This window comes from Ochotona curzoniae, unplaced genomic scaffold (assembly GCF_017591425.1).
Source record: "Ochotona curzoniae isolate NIBS_2020 unplaced genomic scaffold, NIBS_Ocur_1.0 contig_430, whole genome shotgun sequence".
NCBI lineage: Eukaryota > Metazoa > Chordata > Mammalia > Lagomorpha > Ochotonidae > Ochotona > Ochotona curzoniae.
The window spans coordinates 6,544,816-6,566,158 of NW_024466219.1; the positions used below are offsets into that span (position 1 = coordinate 6,544,816).

General features: G+C 49.1%; 1 protein-coding gene and 1 non-coding gene across 4 annotated transcripts in view; both read right to left on the bottom strand.

The window, feature by feature from the left end:
• UCHL5 (ubiquitin C-terminal hydrolase L5) overlaps positions 1–19,442 on the bottom strand; it is a 30,374-nt gene extending 10,932 nt beyond the window's left edge. For all 3 annotated transcript variants that reach the window (XM_040985393.1, XM_040985392.1, XM_040985394.1), the window contains exons 1-7: positions 19,278–19,442; positions 12,526–12,589; positions 9,060–9,165; positions 3,785–3,910; positions 3,643–3,704; positions 3,442–3,572; positions 1,142–1,205 (exon numbers count right to left, since the gene is read on the bottom strand). In XM_040985393.1, the coding sequence (XP_040841327.1) occupies positions 1,142–1,205; positions 3,442–3,572; positions 3,643–3,704; positions 3,785–3,910; positions 9,060–9,165; positions 12,526–12,589; positions 19,278–19,353 (629 nt within the window). In that variant the 5' untranslated portion in view covers positions 19,354–19,442. The remainder of the gene's footprint in view (positions 1–1,141; positions 1,206–3,441; positions 3,573–3,642; positions 3,705–3,784; positions 3,911–9,059; positions 9,166–12,525; positions 12,590–19,277) is intronic.
• On the bottom strand, positions 17,297–17,428 carry LOC121160144. The gene has a single exon (XR_005884504.1). It is a non-coding gene; the product is annotated as a small nucleolar RNA U109 (small nucleolar RNA).
• Positions 19,443–21,343: the final 1,901 nt, after the last annotated feature.

Here is a 21,343-nt window from a genome sequence, read left to right on the forward strand (position 1 = left end):
TTACAGTGGCATTTGACGTAATCATACTTATTGGAAACCTCTGACAGGCAGGAGCAGCCAGGCATGGCGGTGACGCGCTGGGCTCACCTTCCATCCCCAGACCCCTGAGCAGCAGGTGCGGAAGCCAGGCAGCCATAGGGTCAGCACACACACAGGCCAAAAGCAGCAGTATCTGCCTCCTAGCCAAACAAGTCGGGGGCGTCTCACAAACAGGAAGCCTGAACACACTAACCAGTCAGCAGAAACGCTGCACCCTACCCAGGTCGGGACCACCACAGCAGCAGCCAGTGTCACCACCAAGGTGTCACCAAGCTCGAGCTCTTCAGCCTCGGCCGAGGCATGTGGGGAGCAGGGTCAACGCCCCCGGTGGCGGTGACGGCCACAGCACTCGGGAAGCCCTGGCGGAAGCTGCAATTCCCACCTCTGCCTGAACATCCAGAACCTTTGTTTTCACCTCGGGCACATGCAGACTTGCTCTCAGCTAGCAGGAATGAGACAGTGGTGAGCAGAGCGGGTGAGTGCGCCGACTCCCGCTTCAGACCAGCCCAGCTCTAGCCACTGCAGACTCAATCAGTGCACGGAAGAGCGTCCTCTTTTTCTCTCCCTCTCCGTTAACTTTCAAGTATAATAAATAAATCTTAATTTTTTTCTCAGATAAATGTAAGATTCTATTCTATTCTGCAGTATTTCACAAAAAGGAAAAAATGAAAAGATAAAAAGATTAAGCAGCCTAACAAAAAATAATTACTCTAAATATCTAATTTATATGTAACTTCATAGAACATTAGTTAATATAAATGATTTAAATATACCAAGTAAAAGACAAACATCAGCAGTCAATTCAAGATGAGCACACAGATCATGGACTAGGAGACTGCCTAAATCGTCAAAACAAAACTAGCAACCAGGTAACAGCACAAACTCTGCGGCGTCTCCCAGCGAGGCCAACGCGCAGGCGCTCTGAGGCCAGGCCGCCACACTGCTCTGCAGAAGGCAGAGATTCTCCCACACAGACTTCCGGACTGCAGCAACCAACTTACAAGCAGGTGTTCGACACACATACAAGGAGCAAGGTTAAAAGTAAAACAAAGCATGCTGTAAAGCCAGAACGTTAGGCAATGAGATGAGCTGAAATATTTACTTTTGTATCCTTTTTTCTATGACTGGTCTTACTGCACTGATCCAGTCATCTTGATTGCATGCACCTAAAAAGGAATTTAAAAATAGTTAAACATAAGTAAGAAAAGTTAACATTCACTATTATTTCAAAAGTGTGACCTAAAATATTTTTTTCAAATATTCCTGCAAACAGGGCAGTAAAACTATTTCTAAAATAACTGTGCTAAACTTTAATCCTTATTTCCTACGTAACTGTGAGGTGAAATCATGATTTGCATTGCCATTTACAAACGTGACGAAGTAATAAACAGTTAACTCACTCTTCACCTTACAGATGACAAAAGTTAAGACTAAGGCCCAGTGTGGTAGCCTAGTGGCTGAAGTCCTTGCCTCACAGCACAGGGATTCCATCTGGACACTGGTTCCATCTGGACACTGGCAGCTCCACTTCCCATCCAGCTCCCTGCCTGTGGCCTGAGACAGCAGGAGAAGGCGGCCGAAAGCTTTGGGACCCTGCACCCACGTGGGAGACCCAGAGGAAGCTCCTGCTTCAGATTGGCTCAGCTCCAGCCGTTGAGACCATTTGGGGAGTGAACCAGCAGATGGAAGATGTTTCTGTCTCTCCTCCTCTCTGTAAATCTGACTTTCCAATAATAAACAAATAAATCTTTTGAAAAAATAAGACTAATGAAAAGCCAGCCCACATGATAGTGACCACAAGGATTCTGTGATTTGTCTGAATAAAAGCAGTAATAAAATAAAAATGCAAATCCACTATAATACAAACCAGTTTTATTAAGTTATCTTAATCCTTGTTTTTTTTCCCCTGAAAGTGTAACGTGGCCACCAGCTTTACAGTAAAACTAGCAGTCTGTCTGATCATTTAACTTCTGTCATTTGATGGTTCCAATGAACAATGACTGAGTAGATAGAAGCCAACAGAGACTGTTAATTAAGGAAAAACAGGGCCTGGCATGATAGCATAGCAGCTAAAGTCCTCGCCTTGAACGTGCCAGGATCCCATATGGGCACCGGTTCTAATCCCAGCAGCCCCACTTCCCACCCAGCTCTCTGCTGGTAGCCTGGGAAAGTAGCATATGGGAGACCCGGAAGAGGCTCCTGGCTTTGGACTGGCTCAGCTCCAGCTGTTGCACTCACTTGGGGAGTGAACTATTGGATGGAATATCTTCCTGTCTTTCCGCCTTTCCAATAAAAATATTTTTTAAAAAAATTAAGGAAAAACAGCTTCCACAGAATTATAAAATAAATATTTTAAAGCACAATAGTAATATGTAAATGTGCTCCAAAACTATGAGTTCTATACATGGCCCATGATCACACAGTACAAACAAAATCAATATGGTTTATTCTTTTAAATTCCAGAAGTATATAGTTTTATAAACAGCACAAAACATTGGAGTCAGCTAAAATAACTTTTATTGAACTTTAAACTTAATTTTAAAAAACAAATAAGAAAATATAGTAAGGTCAAAATAAGGAGTCAGAATTCTTTTGCTGGCCTATTGTTTCAGAATTACAGACAATACCCCTAACATCAACAATCTGATTACATTTGCTCCAGGACACAGAGGGCGGGGTCAGTATAAATCTATCCTTTGACATAAAGGATAGCATACAAGTGCACTATATAAATTCAAACTTTGAAAAAAGAGGCTGATAAACAATGAATTGAAGTAATTCAATTCAAATGAAAATAGTTTGCTTGTTGTTCCTCATTTGTTGTTTCATGTTTAAATCAGAGACAGACAGACAGACTGATGATTCACTTCCCCCTTGCCTGCCAGAGCTGACCGGACCAAGCTGAAGCCAGGGGCTGGTGTTCCCCAAGGGCGACAGGGCCCTAAGGACCCGAGCGACTCCACGGGCGACAGGGCCCTGATACCCAAGCGACACCCGGGGCCTGCCGGTGCCCAGTCCAGCAGGAAGCCGTGATCAGCAGCAGCCCCCGGGGCCTGCCGGTGCCCAGTCCAGCAGGAAGCCGTGATCAGCAGCAGCCCATAAAGGAATGCAGGCAGCCAAGGACTATCCTAACTGCTGTACCAATCAACTCACAAACAGTACCCCTTAAAAGTTAACTAAAAAATAATGTGATCTATGTGTTTATTTTCTCTTACGGCCATAAATCAATACATTCTTTGCATATTTTAATTTCATAAGCACTGAAGACCCTAAGACTTTCATCTCACACTGACTCGTGGTCACTTTCACCTGCACGGTGTCACACGTTCAGCAGTACTGCGGCTCCGGTGAATGCCTGTCACTTTTCCCTTGTCAGAAGTGAAACGCCAGGATTTAGATTACCTAAATCTATCGGTCCTTCTCTTAATCCATCCAATTCATATAGCCGTCCATTGACAGGAACGTAACTGACAAAGTGAAACGCATCTTCTTCTTTGGCTGACGTCTTTGCATCAAACTCAAACATCTGCTGTCTAAAGAGAGAAAAGGGTGAGAAACAAGGAGCAGAGAGGAGCGGCGTGCACCAACCAGCAGCCTGTTTACCTGGCGAAGCTGTTGTGGACTTGCCGGATCACGTCCGAATTGCTCAGGGCCAAGCCTTTCATCTGCGACAATATGAAAGTAGTGTCAACACAAGTGCCACCAAAGCAGCCGTGCACTGGGTCAGGGAAGGGACTGCACTTACGGCCGCATCAAAACTCTGTGAAAATTCTTTGAACTCGGACAGCGTCTCTCCCAGGTGGACATCCTGATGGGTGCAGTTCAGCAACACACTTACTATGGCTTGTGTAGCACACGCATTATTGATCACCTGGAGAGGAGAACAGAGGCGGTGCCAATTCAAAACAAAGCAGCTTCGTACTGGTGGTAATGACCTCCAAAACAGGAATTAACAGTCTTCAAGTCAGCAAAAACATACTAAGCACATTTAATTCTACTTTTGCCTATCTTCAGGAATTCGCGAGACTTTTCTGGAATTCAGTTTTCTAGGAACGTGTTATGTCAGCAAATGCAACCTGAAACACATCTCCTCACACCGGATTTGCGCCCACACATTTCATCTGGGCTCCTTACCATGTGAAATGATGAAAGTTAGTTACCTAGTTACCTTTGCTGCCAAAGGCAAATAAGCACATGACAGGCAAATTCAAAAATGTACTTAAGGGTAAAGGACGTGGAGGGGAGTTGCCTTATTGCCTGTAAGTTGGAACTGAGACAGAATGGTCACCTTGGGTCGTGAAGTAACCTACAACCTCACAAACCACTTGAGCAGTGCCCTCGGAGCACACCCCACATGGGGGACCCTGGGATGGGGGGGAGGCTAAGTGGGGCTTCTCCCTTTATCTCCCCCCCTTAATCCCAGATACAGAGGGGAAAAAAAAGAGAGAGAATCTGGAAACGACAATGATACCCACTTCCCTGTAATCCCTGACCTTTTGTGCCCTAATGTAAAGATTATCAGAATAAAACACTAATAATAAAGAAAAACACAGAAAGCAAAAAACTGAAATAAATAAATAAAATTTGCAGTGAATGGTACAATATGAAAAACACTAGTCTTCATGATCCCCTCCCTTTTTTTTCATAAACCTAACTGCACCTAAGCCTGCCTGACACTGTCTGGGGCTCCCGTGCCCTGGTTACAACGGTCTTCTAGTATCTTTTACTTGCTTTTGCTGCAAAGCTGTTCTTAATCCAGGATAATCCTCAATCTCTGTCTCCTAGTTAACAGCTGCTTTACCTTGGAGTTCACCTAATCAGTTAAGAGAAGCCCTCTCAGATTCACCTGACAAGGTCAAGTTCCTGGTGTACTCATCCTTGCTCCAACGGAAGTCTGGCCATTACCCTCAGCCCTAGAGCGTAATCTCCCAGGCCTCAGAAAGAATCTTACCTGAGAAAAGCATCCTTGTCTAGGACCCTGTCCCACAAACTCACTGGAGTCTAAATATGACTTAGGCAGGGGTAAGGATCAACACCAGCACTCCACTTCCTAGAGGCGACTGAGACGAGACACATGGACAGCCAGCCAAGTCCACGGTGGAAAAGCCCAATCAAAACTGAGCACAAAGAGTCGGTTGGGACTCTTGGAACGGCAAGTCTGTATATCGCCCCGTGGTGCTGCCAGGAAAGCGAGCACCATGGTGACGCAAATGGATAAAAAAACAAAACTTCTGGAGGTTCTATGGATGGAACTTGCCTGATTCTGTGTGCACCGTTTCCCTTCTCTTGGCCAATTTTAATCTATAGTCTTGTACTGCAGTAAAGCATAAGCATGAATGTAACTACTTTCGATGAAGTCTGCACGTCTTCCCAGTGAAGTACAGAGCCTGTCACTGCCATCAGAAGAAGGGACCACCACAGGGACCTCCAACTACAACGCATGCTCCCAGGGGGAGGAGTCAGGTGGATTACCCCCCAGCTGGAACAGTCTCACTTCCTGGTACATCGGGTTTACGGTGAGCTGACACACACTGCTCTGCATCACACCCTCGGCCCCCTGAGGGCGGGAATCACGACAGCTTTCTTTTCTCCAAGTACCAAGCACAGGACTGACACACTATAGCGCTCTTTCTAGAAGGACGAACAGATCAGAGTCAGGCAGGCCTAGTATCACTGTATCAGAGCCTTACCCAGGTAAACCACGCCTGTTTTCAGCAGCAAATCAGAAACAAGATGACTACGTTGCGCAGAGAAGCACTGTCTAAGTATCATTCCTGAACATTTACACACAAATTGCAAATAGTGGAGCACGAACTTGCTCCGTATTTTATAAATCAATAACACGGACACACATGCTACCAAATAGAACATATGACCAGACACGCGTCCTCCCAACAGAACCTATGCTCAGCACCAGGTGGCCAGTGTGCCCTCTAAACTGAAAGCACTGCCATGTGTAAATACACATTCCTTTAAACCAGGTAACCTTATCACAAGTAAACATGCTTTTAATTTTTCAAATTCTGAAACCACTCCAAGACAACAGGCATCTGTTCCTGAGACCTACAACCAAGGATTGTATATTCACGCACCATTTACCATATACTCCTAGTATAGGCTCCTAGGAGACATATAGTAACCAAGGATCTATTTGCAATTTACTGACACCAGTCTAACAGGAACATTTACCATAAGCCAGTATCAAAAATGGTATCATCTGGAATTTTGCAACCTGACATCCAAAATACTACAAACAAAACATCAAATGATAGTAATCACAAATTTAACAAAAAAGTGAAAAAAATATCAACAGACTCCAGGAAGTAAATCCCTACTTTAAAATAATTTCCTTTTCTTTACTAACACTTTGTGAAGCCTCAAGCAGAGCCAGGCCTAGGCATGGCACTGTGGCACAGCACCCCACACGGCACCAGCAGCTCCACTGTTGATATAGCTCCTTTGTTATAAGATTTATTCTTATTACAAAGTCAGATACACAGAGAGGAAGAAAGACAGAGGAAGACTTTCTGTCCATTGATTCACTCCCCAAGTGGCTGCAATGGCTGGAGCTGAGCCAATCCGAAGCCAGGAACCTAGAGCCACTCCCAGGTCTCCCATGCAGGTGCAGAGTCCCAACACCTCTACTGCCTTCCCAGGTCAGAGGCAGGGAGCTAGATGGGAAGCAGGGTGGCCAAGATTAGAACCAGCTCCCATATGGGATTCTGGTGCATGCAAGGCAAGGACTTTAGCCACTAGGCTGCTGTGCCGGGCCCATCCAGTTCTTTCTAATGCAACAAAAGAGGCCCAAATGCCTGGGCCCCTGCACCTACATTAGCGATCTGCAGGAAGGGCCTGTCTCCAAGATCTAGCCTAACCCAATCACAGGGAGTGAACCAGTAGATAAGATTCTTTCTCTCACTCTCCTCTCTGCAACTCTTTCAAACACATAAATCTTCAAAATTAAACATCATCTTTACAATTAGATACCACCAGCATCTTGAACTTGGAGATTTGCAACACAATTTGTAATAACCACCTTAGAGAGAGACAGGTCAGTGTGCAGGAGAAAACAGGCACAAAACAAAAGCCTTGATTCTCAGGTTTAGAATTTAGTGTAGAAGAAACAAATACCAAGAAACATACACACACAAGTGTGTGAAGACAGAAACTGTTTCTCTCTGGAGTGAGGACAAGAAGCATCTTCTACTTCTTACATTCCACACTGCGTAAATTGGTATAATGAGCATACATTCCCATACACGTTAAAGAAATAATAAAAGCGGGCCTGGCGGCATGGTCTAGCAGTTAAAGTCCTTGCTTTGCACACACCGGGATCCCATATGGGCACCGGTTCTAATTCCGGCAGCTCCACTTCCCATCCAGCTCCCTGCTTGTGGCCTGGGAAAGCAGCTGAGGATGGCCCAAAGCCTTGGGACTCTGCACCGCGTGGGAGACCTGGAGGAGGCTCCTGGATCCTGGCTTCGGATTGGCATAGCATCAGCCGTTGTGCTCACTTCGGGAGTGAATCATCGGACGGAAGATCTTTCTCATTGTCTCTCTTCCTCTGTATATCTGACTTTCCAATAAAAATAAATAAATCTTTAAAAAAAAAAAAAAAAGAAATAATAAAAGCGTTTTTTAGCAAGGGGATAAACAACTCGAAGAACTACTAAAACTATTCAAGCCCCAGCCCACCCACGTCTGTTTCCCCCCTCAAGGCAGAGTAACAGCCAGAGCTGCCATCGGCTGCTTCACTCTCCAAACGACCAGCCCAGCCAGAAGCCTGGAGGTCAGGCCAGGTCCAAGTCCGGGTCCAGCCCATGGACCAGAACCACGACCTGCTGCTCCCAGGGTGCACCTCAGCAGGAGGGCAGCTCAGAAGCAGATGGGACTCAAAGCCAGGCATCTCCAGACGCTTCCATCATGTGCCAAAGGTCCTCCCTTAGCCAAACAGCAACACCATGACAACTATGGTTCTAAAATCACAATTCTTGAAAACATCATGATGTTAACACAGGTATTTGAACGTATAATGCTAATTATTAAATAAGCTCTTTGTGTTAGAGTAACAGAAATTCAAATGTTGCTCGAACTGTGGGCCGAGATGGCAGCTTTTATTGGTGGCATTCTTACCTGAAAGAAGAATCAAACCGTATGGTTTTCAGACAAGGATAGTTGGCAGTTTCTTGAGAAAGAGTGAAATGAGCCCAAGCCTTTAAGGAAGACACCTGATGCTATCTGTCGTCACCAGACAACACTGAACTTTAAGTGAAAATTAGGATTTGAGGAAACGTCCACCACTGTCAGTTTAAAATGTGTGACATTTAGTGACTTTTCTGATAGTGAAGATTTGATATTAGTCAATATGATTAGTTAATGCCAAGCCATATCAAATGTGTCAAGAAATGAAGAAAATGCACAATCCAGTGAATTCCCAATAGGCAATGTCTGATGGTACAAAATGACACAAGTACACAAAATTCATCTGAAGAGCAAGATAACCCCAAGAATTTTAACACAACAAACTACAAATGTCTTACTGTCCTGAATATTCAGAAAAGCAACAGCTACTCAGTTTTAACAACAGTGTCAGAGAATAACAGCTGGGAGGGCCATTTCCACTCCCACCATCACATACCCCTCTTCTCCAGGCACATCTAACACACCACACAGACACCAGCACACACCCCGAGCCAGCAGGAAGTCAGGAAGTCAGGCACGTAAAAGGGGTGTGAAAACATTAAAAAGCTCATTGTTTTCATTTAAAAACAGTATTCATATTAACATGTAACAAGTTTATTTTTTAAATAATTGATAGATTCTTCAACTGTTTTATTTAAGTCTGATATGGTATAACATTAATGGATGATCCCATAGACAAAATATTTTTGTAGGTCACAATATTTCTTTAAGAGGGGTTTGGGTTCCCAGACAAGAAAGCTCTCAGGCCTGCTCCCCAGAGGCACACAGCCCACCAGAGCCCCACCGCCCCCGCCTCCGCGGGGCATCACGGACCGTACCTGCTTGGCAAAAAAGATCGTGTCCAATCTCGAGTCCTGAACCACAGAGCCTGCTGGTTCCTCTCCCGGCTGCCACTTGAACAGAAAAATTAACCCATGAACTGGCCTGTAAAATAAAATGCAAGCAAGTGACACCAACTCCTGCTTCCCTTGTAGCACATCACTAATAAATTATAGGTGATCATTTAGTAAGTATGGTACAAATATTAATATAAATTTGCTTTCTAAGTTCACTACTGTCACTCAGTCACTAGAATGCTGACTTCCATGTTAATAAACCTAAAAAATAACACCTATTGCAACAGAATTACAATAAAAAGTTGCTTTCCAAATCTGTCAACTATGCATTTCCACTTCCATCACCTCACAGAAAACACAACCCTAGCAGAACCAGCAGCTCGGTGAGAACCCTAGGTTCAGTTGCAGTGTACAGACAGTAAGTGGCTGACAGCAGGTGCCGCTAAACACAGCAAGTCTTTCATATAATTATGGGATTCCTGTGCAATCTTCACACATCATGGAGTCATTCACACTCAGAAAACACACTGTGCATGAGACAGCCAATCAGTCCATCGGTCCCTCCCAGTCTACCTTCCACAACTGCCATCACTCAACAAAACCCTTCCTACCTACACTGTGATGCAGCGGGGAAAACCACTGCCTACACAGCCGGCATTCCGCAGGCGTGCTAGTTTGAGACCCAGCTGCTTTGCTTCTGATCCAGATCCCTGCAAACGTGCCTGGGAAAGCAGCAGAGGATGCCCATGTGCTTGCACCCCTGCACTCACGTAGGGAGACCAGGAAGAAGCGCCTGGTTCCTGCCTTCAGCCTGGCACTGGAGGGGGGCGGGGCTCACGGCCATTTGGGAACAGAGCTCTCAGATAAAAATCTCTAACTCTGCCTTTCAAATAAATAAACCTTAAAAATCAGCACAGTGCAGACACAGCACTTTTAACTGACCTCTTTTTCTTTGTAAGGTGACTGCTCTCTTGTGCAGGATGCAGGTAGCAAGCCATTTCCTTCTTACTGTAACCAACGCTTAAGTCCCCGTTTTCCCTTTAAGAGCCTTTCTCTGTCCACATTCCCAGAACCCAAGGACTCTCCCATCCAAAAACACTCTCTCACTTGCAGATGCGAGGCTGAGAGCACGTGTGGGGGCTGCAGGAAGACAGGCTGTGGGCCAGCAGCTCAAGCTGCCCGCTGCATGGCAGCCTCTTACACGGGCGCCAGTTCAAGTCCAGGCTACTCTAATTCCAATCTGGCTCCCTGCTAATGTATCTCCCTGGAACTCTCCCTTTCAAACAACAAGAAAGTCCTAAAAAAAGTTTGAAATAGACTTTCACAAAATCATTTAACGATTTAACTGTTAAGCCATTGTCACAGAAAAAAGAGGGGGAGACAGAGGCATCTCAACCCCTGGGTCACTCCCCCGATGACTGCAATGGCTGAGCTGAGCCGACGGGGAGCCAGGAGCCCTCTCTGGGCTTCCCACATGGGTGGAGGGGCCCAAGGATATCAGTCATCCTCCACTGCTTCCCCAGGAAAAAAACAAACAAACCAACAGGGAACAGAACTGGAGGCGCCAGGACTTGAACCAGTGCTCATGTGGGATGCTGGTGCAGTGGCAAAAGCCTGGTCCTATACCAAGGCAGTGGTCCCGATAGCTAACTCGTAAATGGTAATTATTTTAGTTATTACTCTTTATTTTAGATCATGCTAGGCTGAATACATTAAGTCCTTTAAGTTCTCTTTCTTTTCAATCCTGTGAGAGAGATATTCCCATTTTATGAACAAGGCTTGAGGCTCACAGATAAACAGTTTGCAAAGGATTCACACCCGTCCTACTAGCACATCCAGAGTACTGACCGGCTGGTTTTTCACAAATGAAGAAGATAAGAACAAAGAACAGGGGCCAGCACCGTGACACTGCTGGCAAGCCATTGCCTGCATCACTTCACATGCATCTCTTGGTGCTGGTTCACATCCTGGCTGCTCTTCTGGTGCAGCTCCATGCTACTGCACACTAGGGTTGAGCGCTGGGCCCTGCCATCCGCACAGGAGCCCTGGGCTGGGCTCCTGGCTCCTGGCTTCCCAGATGTTGCAGCCTTCTGGGAAGTAAACCAGCCCAGAGCATCCCTTTCTCTTCCTCTGGCCTCTCTATATTTCTCCTTTTTGAACATTCGAAGCTGAACTGACGATGCCCATGGATGGCAGTCCAGAGCTCATCTGTGCACTGGCACACTGCCGCCTGGGAAGGCGCTGGGCCACGCTCTTATGGCACACAGCAACAACAACTCGTCCTGGCCCGTTTTTTGTTTTTTTTCACAACGATCTTGTCTCTTTCTTTCCATGTTCTTTTCTCTAACGACATACTTATAAGTTTGAAAGAGTTACAGAAAGAAAATGGAGAAATCTTCCAGCTGCTGGTTCACTCCACAAGTGGTCACACAAGAGCCAAGACTGGTACAGGCTGAAGTTGGGAGCAGAAACTCCACCCCGGCCTCCCAGTGGGTGTGGAGACCCAAGCACTTGACCCAGCATTGCCTGCTTCCTAGGCACATTATCAGGGTGCTGGTTTAGAAGTGGAACAGCTGAAACTTGACCCAGTGCCCCTATGGGCTGCCAGTGTTGCAGGCAGCGTCTTCACACACTGTGCTAGAACACCGGCTCTGACAGGAATCACCTCACTGCGCCTCTTCCAATTAAAAGATTTACTTAGTAAAAAGAGTTACAGAGGGAGGGAAGAGACAGTCAGAGATGAATTTTCTTTTCTTTTTTTTTTTTAAAGATTTATTTTATTTTTATTGGAAAGGCGGGTATACAGAGAGGAGAGACAGAGAGGAAGATCTTCCGTCCGATGATTCACTCCCCAGGCGGCCGCAATGGCTGGAGCTGAGCCAATTCGAAGCCAGGAGCCTCTTCCGGGTCTCCCACACTGGTGCAGGGTCCCAAAGCCTTGGGCTTGCTTTCCCAGGCCACAAGCAGGGAGCTGGATGGGAAGCAGGACCGCCGGGATCAGAACCGCCGCCCATATGGGATCCTGGGCATGCAAGGCGAGGACCTTAACCAGTGCACCATCGCGCCGGGCCCCAGAGATGAATTTTCATTCACCAGTTCATTCCCCAAATGACTACAATGGTCAAGGCTGGGCAGGCCAAAGCCAGGAGCCAGGGGCTTCTTCTGGACCTCCTGTGTGGATGCAGGGACCCAAGCACTGGGCTATCCTCTTCTGCCAATGGTCCCATAAGCCCAGGAGCTTCCTCCAGGTCTCCCATGGAGGTGACAGGCCCAAAGCACTTGGTCCACCTTCCATTGCTTCTCCCAGGCGATCAGCAGGCAGCTGGGGCTCAGATGGAGCAGCCAGGAAACGAACCAGTGCCCCATGGCATGTGTGGCTGCAGACAGAAGCTTCAAGACCATGCTGGCACCTAGACACTTTTTTAAATGTAACTGAAATTGTACTTACTTTAATTTTTCAAAACTCTCAGGCTCTAAACTCCATATTTCTTCTACTTGGGCTCCTCGGCAACCTGAAATACATTATTTTCTTCAGAAAATGAATCGTATTTCCCTGTACCATTAAATAAAACTAAATGAAAACTACTACAATGCAGTAAGGCACTGACCTAAGGACACAAGGTTAACAAAGGCTCAACACAGAATCACGTGAGGAGTTGGGAAGAGGGAAAGCTTTCAACAGGTTAACGAAACACTGGCATTTATCAAAAATGTTTTGTGTGAAAAGCATGGACCCTAGCAAGCACAGAATTACTGAGCAATCATCACAACATTTAAACTCACAACCTACAGGAGCCAGCACATGCAACCCAGAGCTCAGCATGCAGAAATTACATACAAAGGGCAGGAGCCGTCCTAAGCCATTCCACAGGGGAGATGATCTGTGCTGGCCAGAAAAACCACCATGGGTAACTGAACGGGGCCCTAAACATGATAATCATGATTATACTGGTGGGTCTATAACATCGTTCTATTCTAAAAGTATACCAAAGTAATTTTCTGAAAATATATTTGGACTCTTCCCCAACAGCTCTCGGGGGTTTTTCCAGTGCCTTCAGCAGCCACTAGAGGCGCTCCCTCCAGCTGTTTTCACACCTCCTAGCCTCACGGAGCAGCACACCAGGGGGCGCGGGAGGCCTCAGCTTTTCCAACATCCGCAAAGAACACCCTCTCTCGGTCATCCCTGACACACAGGTCATCTGCCAGTGATGTGAAGGAACACAAGAGACGGTGGGCAGAACCCAGCCTCTCAGATGCCAAGCACCAACTGGAGCCCTAACTCAGACACTGCATCTGACCTGCTCCGCTTCCACGGGGAGAGTCCCCTCGCTTCCAGAGGCGCCCTGTGCACCCCCAAAGCTGCGTTTCTACTCCGTGCAGGAAGTGAGACAGAAACTTGACTCCTTCTTCAAAATCAGGTAAAAGGCACCTTAGGAACAGTCCTAACAGACCTTCATGTCCAGGAAGCATCCCTTTGGTCCCACAGCCATTCAGGGATGCCCTAACTCCTGGAGCTCAGAGTTACCACAAAGGACCTCCTTACTTCGCACTTCCATCTTCAGGCCATCTCATGCAGAGCCCTAGACACCCGCCCTGCCTGGATTAATACCTTTAGCCACATGGGAAAAAAAAAACAAAATGACATTCTAACATAAAGGCAACAGAAACTGTTACCAATCCTGCCTCTCCCATCCTTTGGTCTATGTGATCTGTGGATACTGTTGAGAGTTCTCCTGTTTCTACAAGCCTGGGGGAAAAAAATTACTCTTTCCTCGGGATCATCTGTTCAAGAAAGTTCCAACTGTAAAGAGTGGGAAAATCCAACAGGATCTCTCTCCAGGATGGAGAGAAGCCGTCCGCTGGGTCCAGGATGACAAAGCTGTGTCCGCAGCAGCAGAGGTTGGTCAGCAGCCCCTTCTTAAACCTGCAGCTCTTGAAGCTCCTGCTTCCCAGCATGCTGCCCTGTGGCACCCCTGGGTCCACCTGCAGGTCCACCCACTCAGTCAGAGGGCATGCACTGAATGGTGAGTCCCCTGCTGATCCTGTGTGAGTCACATGGTCCTTGAACCCTGGACCAGGAGCTGGCAGACAGCACCCACAGGCTGTTGGCCCTACATGGGAGCTGGCAGACAGCACCCACAGGCTGTCGGCCCTACCTGGGAGCTGGCAGAGAGCACCCACAGGCTGACAGGCCTACCTGGGAGCCGGCAGACAGCACCCACAGGTTGACCCAGGGCCTACCTGGGAGCTGGCAGCAGGACAGCCCTGACACGTCACCATTCTTAACAGCTGTTACAATCTGCCAACTGGTTTTTGAGTGTATTACAATATGACTTAAACCAAGGCTGAACTCCTCTTAGACATGATGCATGGTCCTTTTAAGGAGGCGCAGGTGAACATTTTGTATAGTTTTATATCCATGTGGGTGATGCATATGAGACCACAGCTTTCTCACGGTCTTTGGTTTTGGCCTCAGGGTAACACTGGCCTTCACACTGGGCAATACTTCTAACATTCTGGGAAAGTGTATGTATAGAATTGGTTATTATTTATTCCTCACATATTTGACAGAATTTACTAGTAAGGCCATCGTCGCTAGTTCCTTGATGGGAGGATTTAAAACCACAAGCTCAATTTTATTAAAATAAATAAGGAGCTATATGGGTTATTCTGTTGGAGAGCACTTTGGTAATCACAGTCTTTAAGCATTGGCACACAGGTGTCCATGTTATCCCTTTACTATCCTTTTAATAGCTGCAAAATCTACAGTTACTATGTCTTATCTCTCATTCCTATGTTGGATAGTGTCTCCTCTTTATTTTTTTAAGATTTATTTATGTTTATTGCAAAGTCAGATATGCAGAGAGGAGGAGAGACAGAGAGGAAGATCTTCCATCCAATGGTTCACTCCCCAGGCGGCCCCAATGGCCAAATCTGCACCAATCCAAAGCCAGGAGCCAGGAGCCAGGAGCTTCTTTCAGGTCCTGCATGGGTGCAGGGTCCCAGGGCTTTGGGCCGTCCTCCACTGCTTTCCCAGGCCACAAACAGGGAGCTGGACGGGAAGCGCGACAGCGGGATTAGAACCAGCGCCCATATGGGATCTCATCCTCTCTTTTTCTAATCAGTTTGGCCAGATGTTTACCAAGTTTTACTGTTCTCAAAGAAAACAGCTTTTGCACTGGTTTTCCCCACTTTCTTTTAATCTTCTCATTAATTTCCATTCTAATCTCTATTACTTGACTTTCGCAGTTTGATCTTCTAGTTTCTGAAAATGAAAGCTCGGTGGGATCATTGGTCTGTTGCAAGAAAAGTAAATCTAGTCCCCATTACTCCATCCTGACTAGAAGCAAGTTCACAGCTGCTAATGTTTCAAGCATTTACTTCATTGTTACTTAGCAGACAGCTGCATCCTCTGGCCTGCTCCACGGTGGGTGGCTGTGCTCCCACGTGGGCAGCAGCACCCATCACTCGGGCTTCACTGCTGCTTCCCGGATCCAGTACCAGGAAGCTGGGGCCAGCAGTGAAACCCAGGCACTCCGGCAGGGGACAGACGTCCAAACAGGCCACAGCCTCGCCCACACAGCGCTCACTGCGTAGCCAGGCCAGCAGAGTGCCTCGGGACACGCCACAGACATGCTAAAGACTGCAGCTCTGCCCTATCACTTTCTAGATGACGCAAACATTCTGTTTTCATATTCCACCAAAATCTGTACTTGTATATTCACTCATCCAACCCTGGAACTTTTAAAATGAATTTCCAACAGCATTCACAAAACAATCAAATGTTGTGGGCTAAGGAGTTGATTAGCACTCATTAAACTGAGCACCTACAAGAAATGGGCTTGGGGCTAGTAGCACCTGGTCTAATCAGACTCATTAGCATCCTATTGTTCTGCTAAAGGGCTTGGGCAAAGAGTATGTAAGGCATAATACAGGGAGGCTTGAGAGACTTCCACCATCACTGGTCTCCAGTTGCTGCCTCATCCCTCAGACTCCCGCAGTGTCCACGTTACTGGCTCTGCTGGCTGGTACAAAATGTTTTTCCTTTGAAAGAATCTGCTTCCAAAAGTTTTTTAAAATCCTTAAATTAAAAACTGGAACTTGCTGAAATGATTTGCGTTTGAAGCATCTCATGATGGTCTATTACCACCATCAAGCCATCATCAGATGCTTTGCCAGGTTCTTTTTTGAAAAATAAAAATCCATGAATAACTCCTGCTTTGTTTTTCACAAGTATTTCCTAGTGTAGAATACGTGTTTAGAACATATTCATTAAAGCACAGCAACACAACATAGCACGCTAAGCCTCTGCCTGCAGCACTGGCCTCCCATATGGACACTGGTTCAAGTTCCAGCTACTAGGCTTCCAGTCCAGCTCCCTGCTTATGGCCTGGGAAAGCAGTGAGGATGGTTCAAATCCTAGGGCCCCTGCATGCACTGGCTGACTGCAAGGAAGCTCCTGGCGCCTGGCTTGGCATCAGTTCAGTTTTGGACACTGCCACCACGTGGGGGAGTGAACCAGTGGAAGACTGCTCTCTGGCTCGTCCCCCATGCCTCTAATTCTGCTTTTCAAATAAAAATAACTTAAAAAAAAAAAAAAAAAAAAAACAGGGCCCGGCGCGGTGGCGCAAGTGGTTAAAGGTCCTCGCCTTGCACGCCCGGGATCCCATATGGGCGCCGGTTCTAGCCCGGCAGCCCCGCTTCCCTTCCAGCTCCCTGCCTGTGGCCTGGGAAAGCAGTCGAGGACGGCCCAATGCTTTGGGAACCTGCACCCGCGTGGGAGACCCAGAAGAGTCTCCTGGCTTCGGATCGGCATAGTATCGGCCCATCGGACGGAAGATCTTCCTCTCTGTCTCTCCTCTCTGTATATCCGCCTTTCCAATGAAAAAAATAATAAAAATAAATCTTAAAAAAAAAAAAAAAAAACAACATTCTTTATTTTCTAACACTTCAAGTTGTTTTTAATTCCAAGCTTCCTGGATATTGAAGCAATAGCTACTAATGAACTAATGGAGCTTATCCAATCCAGTATTGCCAACAGTTGAGGTTTCCAACCCAGAAACACCCCTAACTCAGTGTATGTCCAGAACAACCAATGTTCTTGTACAGCGAGCTTGCACTTTCACTCCCTGCACTTCACCAGACACCCAAACCAGACCCCAGCAGTCCTTGTCATCTCTTCTCCATCTCATAGGTCAGCAGCCTGCTAATTCTTTTCCTTGTGTTGGAGCAATATACTACTGCTCAGCCTCTCCTGGAAGGCGGGCAGCCCTGAGAACTCCGGTAATGTAGCATGTAACGGATGGATTCCTCCTCCCCAAGGAGCGAGGAGAAGGGATTTCCACATGCAACGGCTGGTTTAAACACTGCACACTAGAGCCACCTGTTCCACTCAGCATCCCATCATGTCCAGACGGTCAACCACCTCAGACTCGGCCCATGTGAGGTCACCACTCCCCTCCAATCCCCTCCCTGCAACACAGGCAACACTTCAATGCCATCGGCCACCAAGAGCAATGCAAAGTGTGCAAGTTGGCACACACTATGGCGGCTAACTGCATCCACCTCAGACCCAGGCAGAGCTCCAGCACACTCCTGTGTGCCACCGTCACCTGGCAGGCAGTTTCCTGCGCAATACTGTCTCCTTCCGCCTGAGCCCTTGACTGGTATCCTTCCACACTGGTCAATCTGTGCTGAACTGTGAACACCCCACAGCAGAATCTGTCAGTCCTTCAGAGCAGCAGTCATAGTTAAGCTGCATTACAAACGTACAGCTTTCATCAGCATGTCCGAAACACAGCCAGTAATACAGACCTGATCTGTTCAAATACTAAGCCTTGGAGACAACATGCAAATGTCGGTAAAATGCTATTTCAAGTTCTATGGAGGTGTTATTTATTGATTTGTTTTTATTGGAAAAGTGGATATGCAGAGAGGAGAGACAGAGAGGAAGATCTTCCATCCTCTGATTCACTCCCCAAGCGGCAGCAACAGCTGGAGCTGAGCCAGTCGAAATCCAGGAGCCAAGAGCTCTTTCCAGGTCTCCCACATGGGTGCGGGGTCTCAAGGATTTGGGCCACCCTCCACTGCTTTCCCAGGACACAAGACGGGAGCTGAGTAGGAAGTAGGGCCGCTGGGATCAGAACCAGTGCCCACATGGGATCCGGGCACGTAAAACGGCAGAACTTTAGCCACTAGGCGACCTGCCCAGGCCTTCTATGGAGTTTTTAAGGTAACAGTTCAGTGGGTTTCGCTAACATTCCAGAGGTAGGGGGAATAAGTACCACAGCTGTCGTGCATCCAACTGTCTGCAGTGACTGGGCACTGAACGGGCGTCCCCCACTGGGGCACAGGGACCGGGTCCTTGGGCCATCACCGCGTGCCGTCCGCCAGGGTGTCCACAGAAGCTGTCACTCGGGGAAGCCCGCTGGAGGCGCCAGTGTCGGCAGCAGGCCAAGTTAAGTTTGCACTTCACAGCTAGGGGGCCAGAGGAATGGAAGGGCTAATCCTCTGTCTACACGCCGGGATCCCATGTGGATGCCAGTTCTAATCCCGGCAGCCTCGCTTCCCATCCAGCTCCCTGCTTGTGGCCTGGGAAAGCAGTCTAGGACGGCCCACGGCCTTGGGACCCTGCACCGGCGTGCGAGTCCCGGAGGAAGTTCCTGGCTCCCGGCTTCGGATCAGCTCAGCCCCAGCCGTTGTGGCCATTTGGGGAATGAAACAGTGGATGGAAGATCTTTTTGCAGACAAAAATAAGTAAATCCTTAAAAAAAAAAAAAACCTACAACAATGATAGTTAAAATAATTACAGAAAAAAAAACCTCCCTGCCCAAAGAGGAAGTTTCGGGTCTGACGAGGATAAGACAAGCCACCGTGTGGGTCAGGACGGCAGGCCGTGGGGACAGTCATGAGGACGCCGGAGGCCCGAGGCGGCCGGTTCTACTGCCCGAGCGCGTGTCCCCCGACGGGACGGTGGCCGCACCTCCATGCAGCCGGGGCGCCGTCCTGCGCACTGCACCTGACCACCCCGCAGGCGAGTCCCGCCCCCGAGCGCCCGTCCACCTCCGGCCCGGGCTCCAGGCGCCCCGAGCCGCTCCCCGCTGCAGTGGCCGCGGCCAGCCACCGCACGCCCGGCCCGGGGCCTCGAACCTCGGCCAGGCGCCTCGACCCCCGGCCCGGGGCCGTCCGCCTGCTGCTCACCGAACCCTTTGATGAGCTCCGTGAAGACCCCGGGGTCGCTCTCCATGAGGCACCATTCCCCGGCGTTGCCCGTCATGGCCGCAGCCGCACACAGCCGCCCGGATCCCCCCGCGAGTCCAGCGGCCACCGGCCCGACGCCTCGCCAGCCCGCCGCCGCGCCGCTCAGACCCACGTCACCCCGCCTACTTCCCGACAGCCTCCGCGCCGCGCCCCGTCAGCGCGCCGCGACGCGGGAGGACGCTCTAGCCAGCTGGCCGACAGCGAGACGCGGAGCCCGCTCGCACTTGGAGACGACGCGGAAGAGGCGGGACCCAGGAGGCCGGGGCGCGGGGACTTCCGGGGCGGGGCCTGCGCCGAGGGGCGGGGCGCGGAGAGTGGGCGCTGCTGCAGGCCGTAGCTGCTCGGCGGTCCCGGAGCTGCGGCTGCGGAGGCTCCACCGGCGGCTGGTCGGTGGTCAGGGGCCTGGGCGGGCCTGGGTGGACGCCGGGATCCGGGAGGCCACCGTCCGCCAGCCCGCTCGCCTGCTCCCGCGGTGTCTGCGTGGCCAGGCGGGTCCCGCGGCTTCCAGGCTTGGGAGGCAGGCTCCCTGGTCGGACGGCACCAGGTAAATGCATCCTGCAGGGATGGAGAGGGAGGGGAGGGCGCCCCGAGCTGCGGCCGTCGGGAGGGCGGCCGTGCCGGAGAAGTGTGTGCAGACTCTGAGGGTGCGAACTGCCGGCCTCGGGGGGCAGGCCCCGACCCACAGCGGAGCCAAGGGTCTTTGAAAAGCTGCGCCTGCAAGAAGCGTCTTTGTTGCCCTCCAAAGGGGGAAAAACACACTGAAAAAGATGCAGGTGCGACTGCTGGCCTTCCCCGCAGTGACCAGTGCCCTGCCTCGCAGTGGCCAGTGGCAGCGCTGTGTGGAGGCGCAGGGCGCACCGGCTGACGTCTTACAGACGGACGCAGCAGCACGGCCCTCGTGTTAGAACAAGCCTGAGCGCACTGGGGAATGTTGGACTGCAGTGAGTTTTTCCCTGGAGCCGGGTGTGGCTCGGTGTGTGAGCGCACTGAGCCCTGCCCCGCGCCCCGCCCCGGTCTGCTGCTCCACCTGAGCCAGCGGCACAGAACCACCCCTTTGTTTCCTTTGAGACATCGAGTTTCCTCCAGCCCCCAAGCTGGGGGCAGCGTGTTCTGTTTTTAAAATATTTGTAAGGCAGAATTTGCTTCACTGCCCCGATTGCTACGGCATCCAGGACTCGGCCGGGAGAACCCAGCAGCGTGAAGTTGGGTCCGAGCCTCGCACTTGGGCGCACTTGGGCCGGAGATCTGCTTTCCCGAGTGCTTAAGCAGGCGACTAGATTGGAAGTGGAGCAGGTGGGATGTCCCGGTGTCCCTGTGGAACAGGCCTAGCGCCAACGGCTGAGCCCGCTGCCCGCGTGGCTGACACAGCCCCGGGGTTCGTTTTCATGGAGATATCTCACTGGCAACGTGAGAAGCACAGGATTCTAACCTTATTTCCTCATTGAACATACCAGGAATGCTTTATGACAATGCAAAAGCTGTCTGTGGCATAATTATATCTGTGGAAAGAATTGTTTCCTGTGCTACATAGAAACATCAGAACGAAAATTTGGAACACTGAACTTAGACACCTACGGTAGAAACACCATGCAGAATTTAATCTCTGAACATTCTGGAAGTAAACGTGTTAGCATTTCTATTTCTTTTTTTTTTTTTAAGATTTATTTTGTTTTTATTGGAAAGGCAGACATACAGAGAGGAGAAGAGACAGAGAAAAAGATCTTCCATCCACTGGTTCACTTCCCAAGTGGCTGCAACAGCTGGAGCTGAGCCACTCCCACAGCCAGGAGCCAGGAACTTCGTCCGGGTCTCCCATGTGAGTGCAGAGTCCCAAGGCTTTGGGCCGTCCTCCACTGCTTTCCCAGGCCACAAGCAGGGAGCCGGATGGGAAGTGGGGCTGCCGGGATTAGAACCAGCGCCCATATGGGATCCCATCAAATGCAAGACTAGGACTTTAACTGCTAGGCTACTGCACCTGGCCCATAGACAGAAGTTTAACCGAAGAA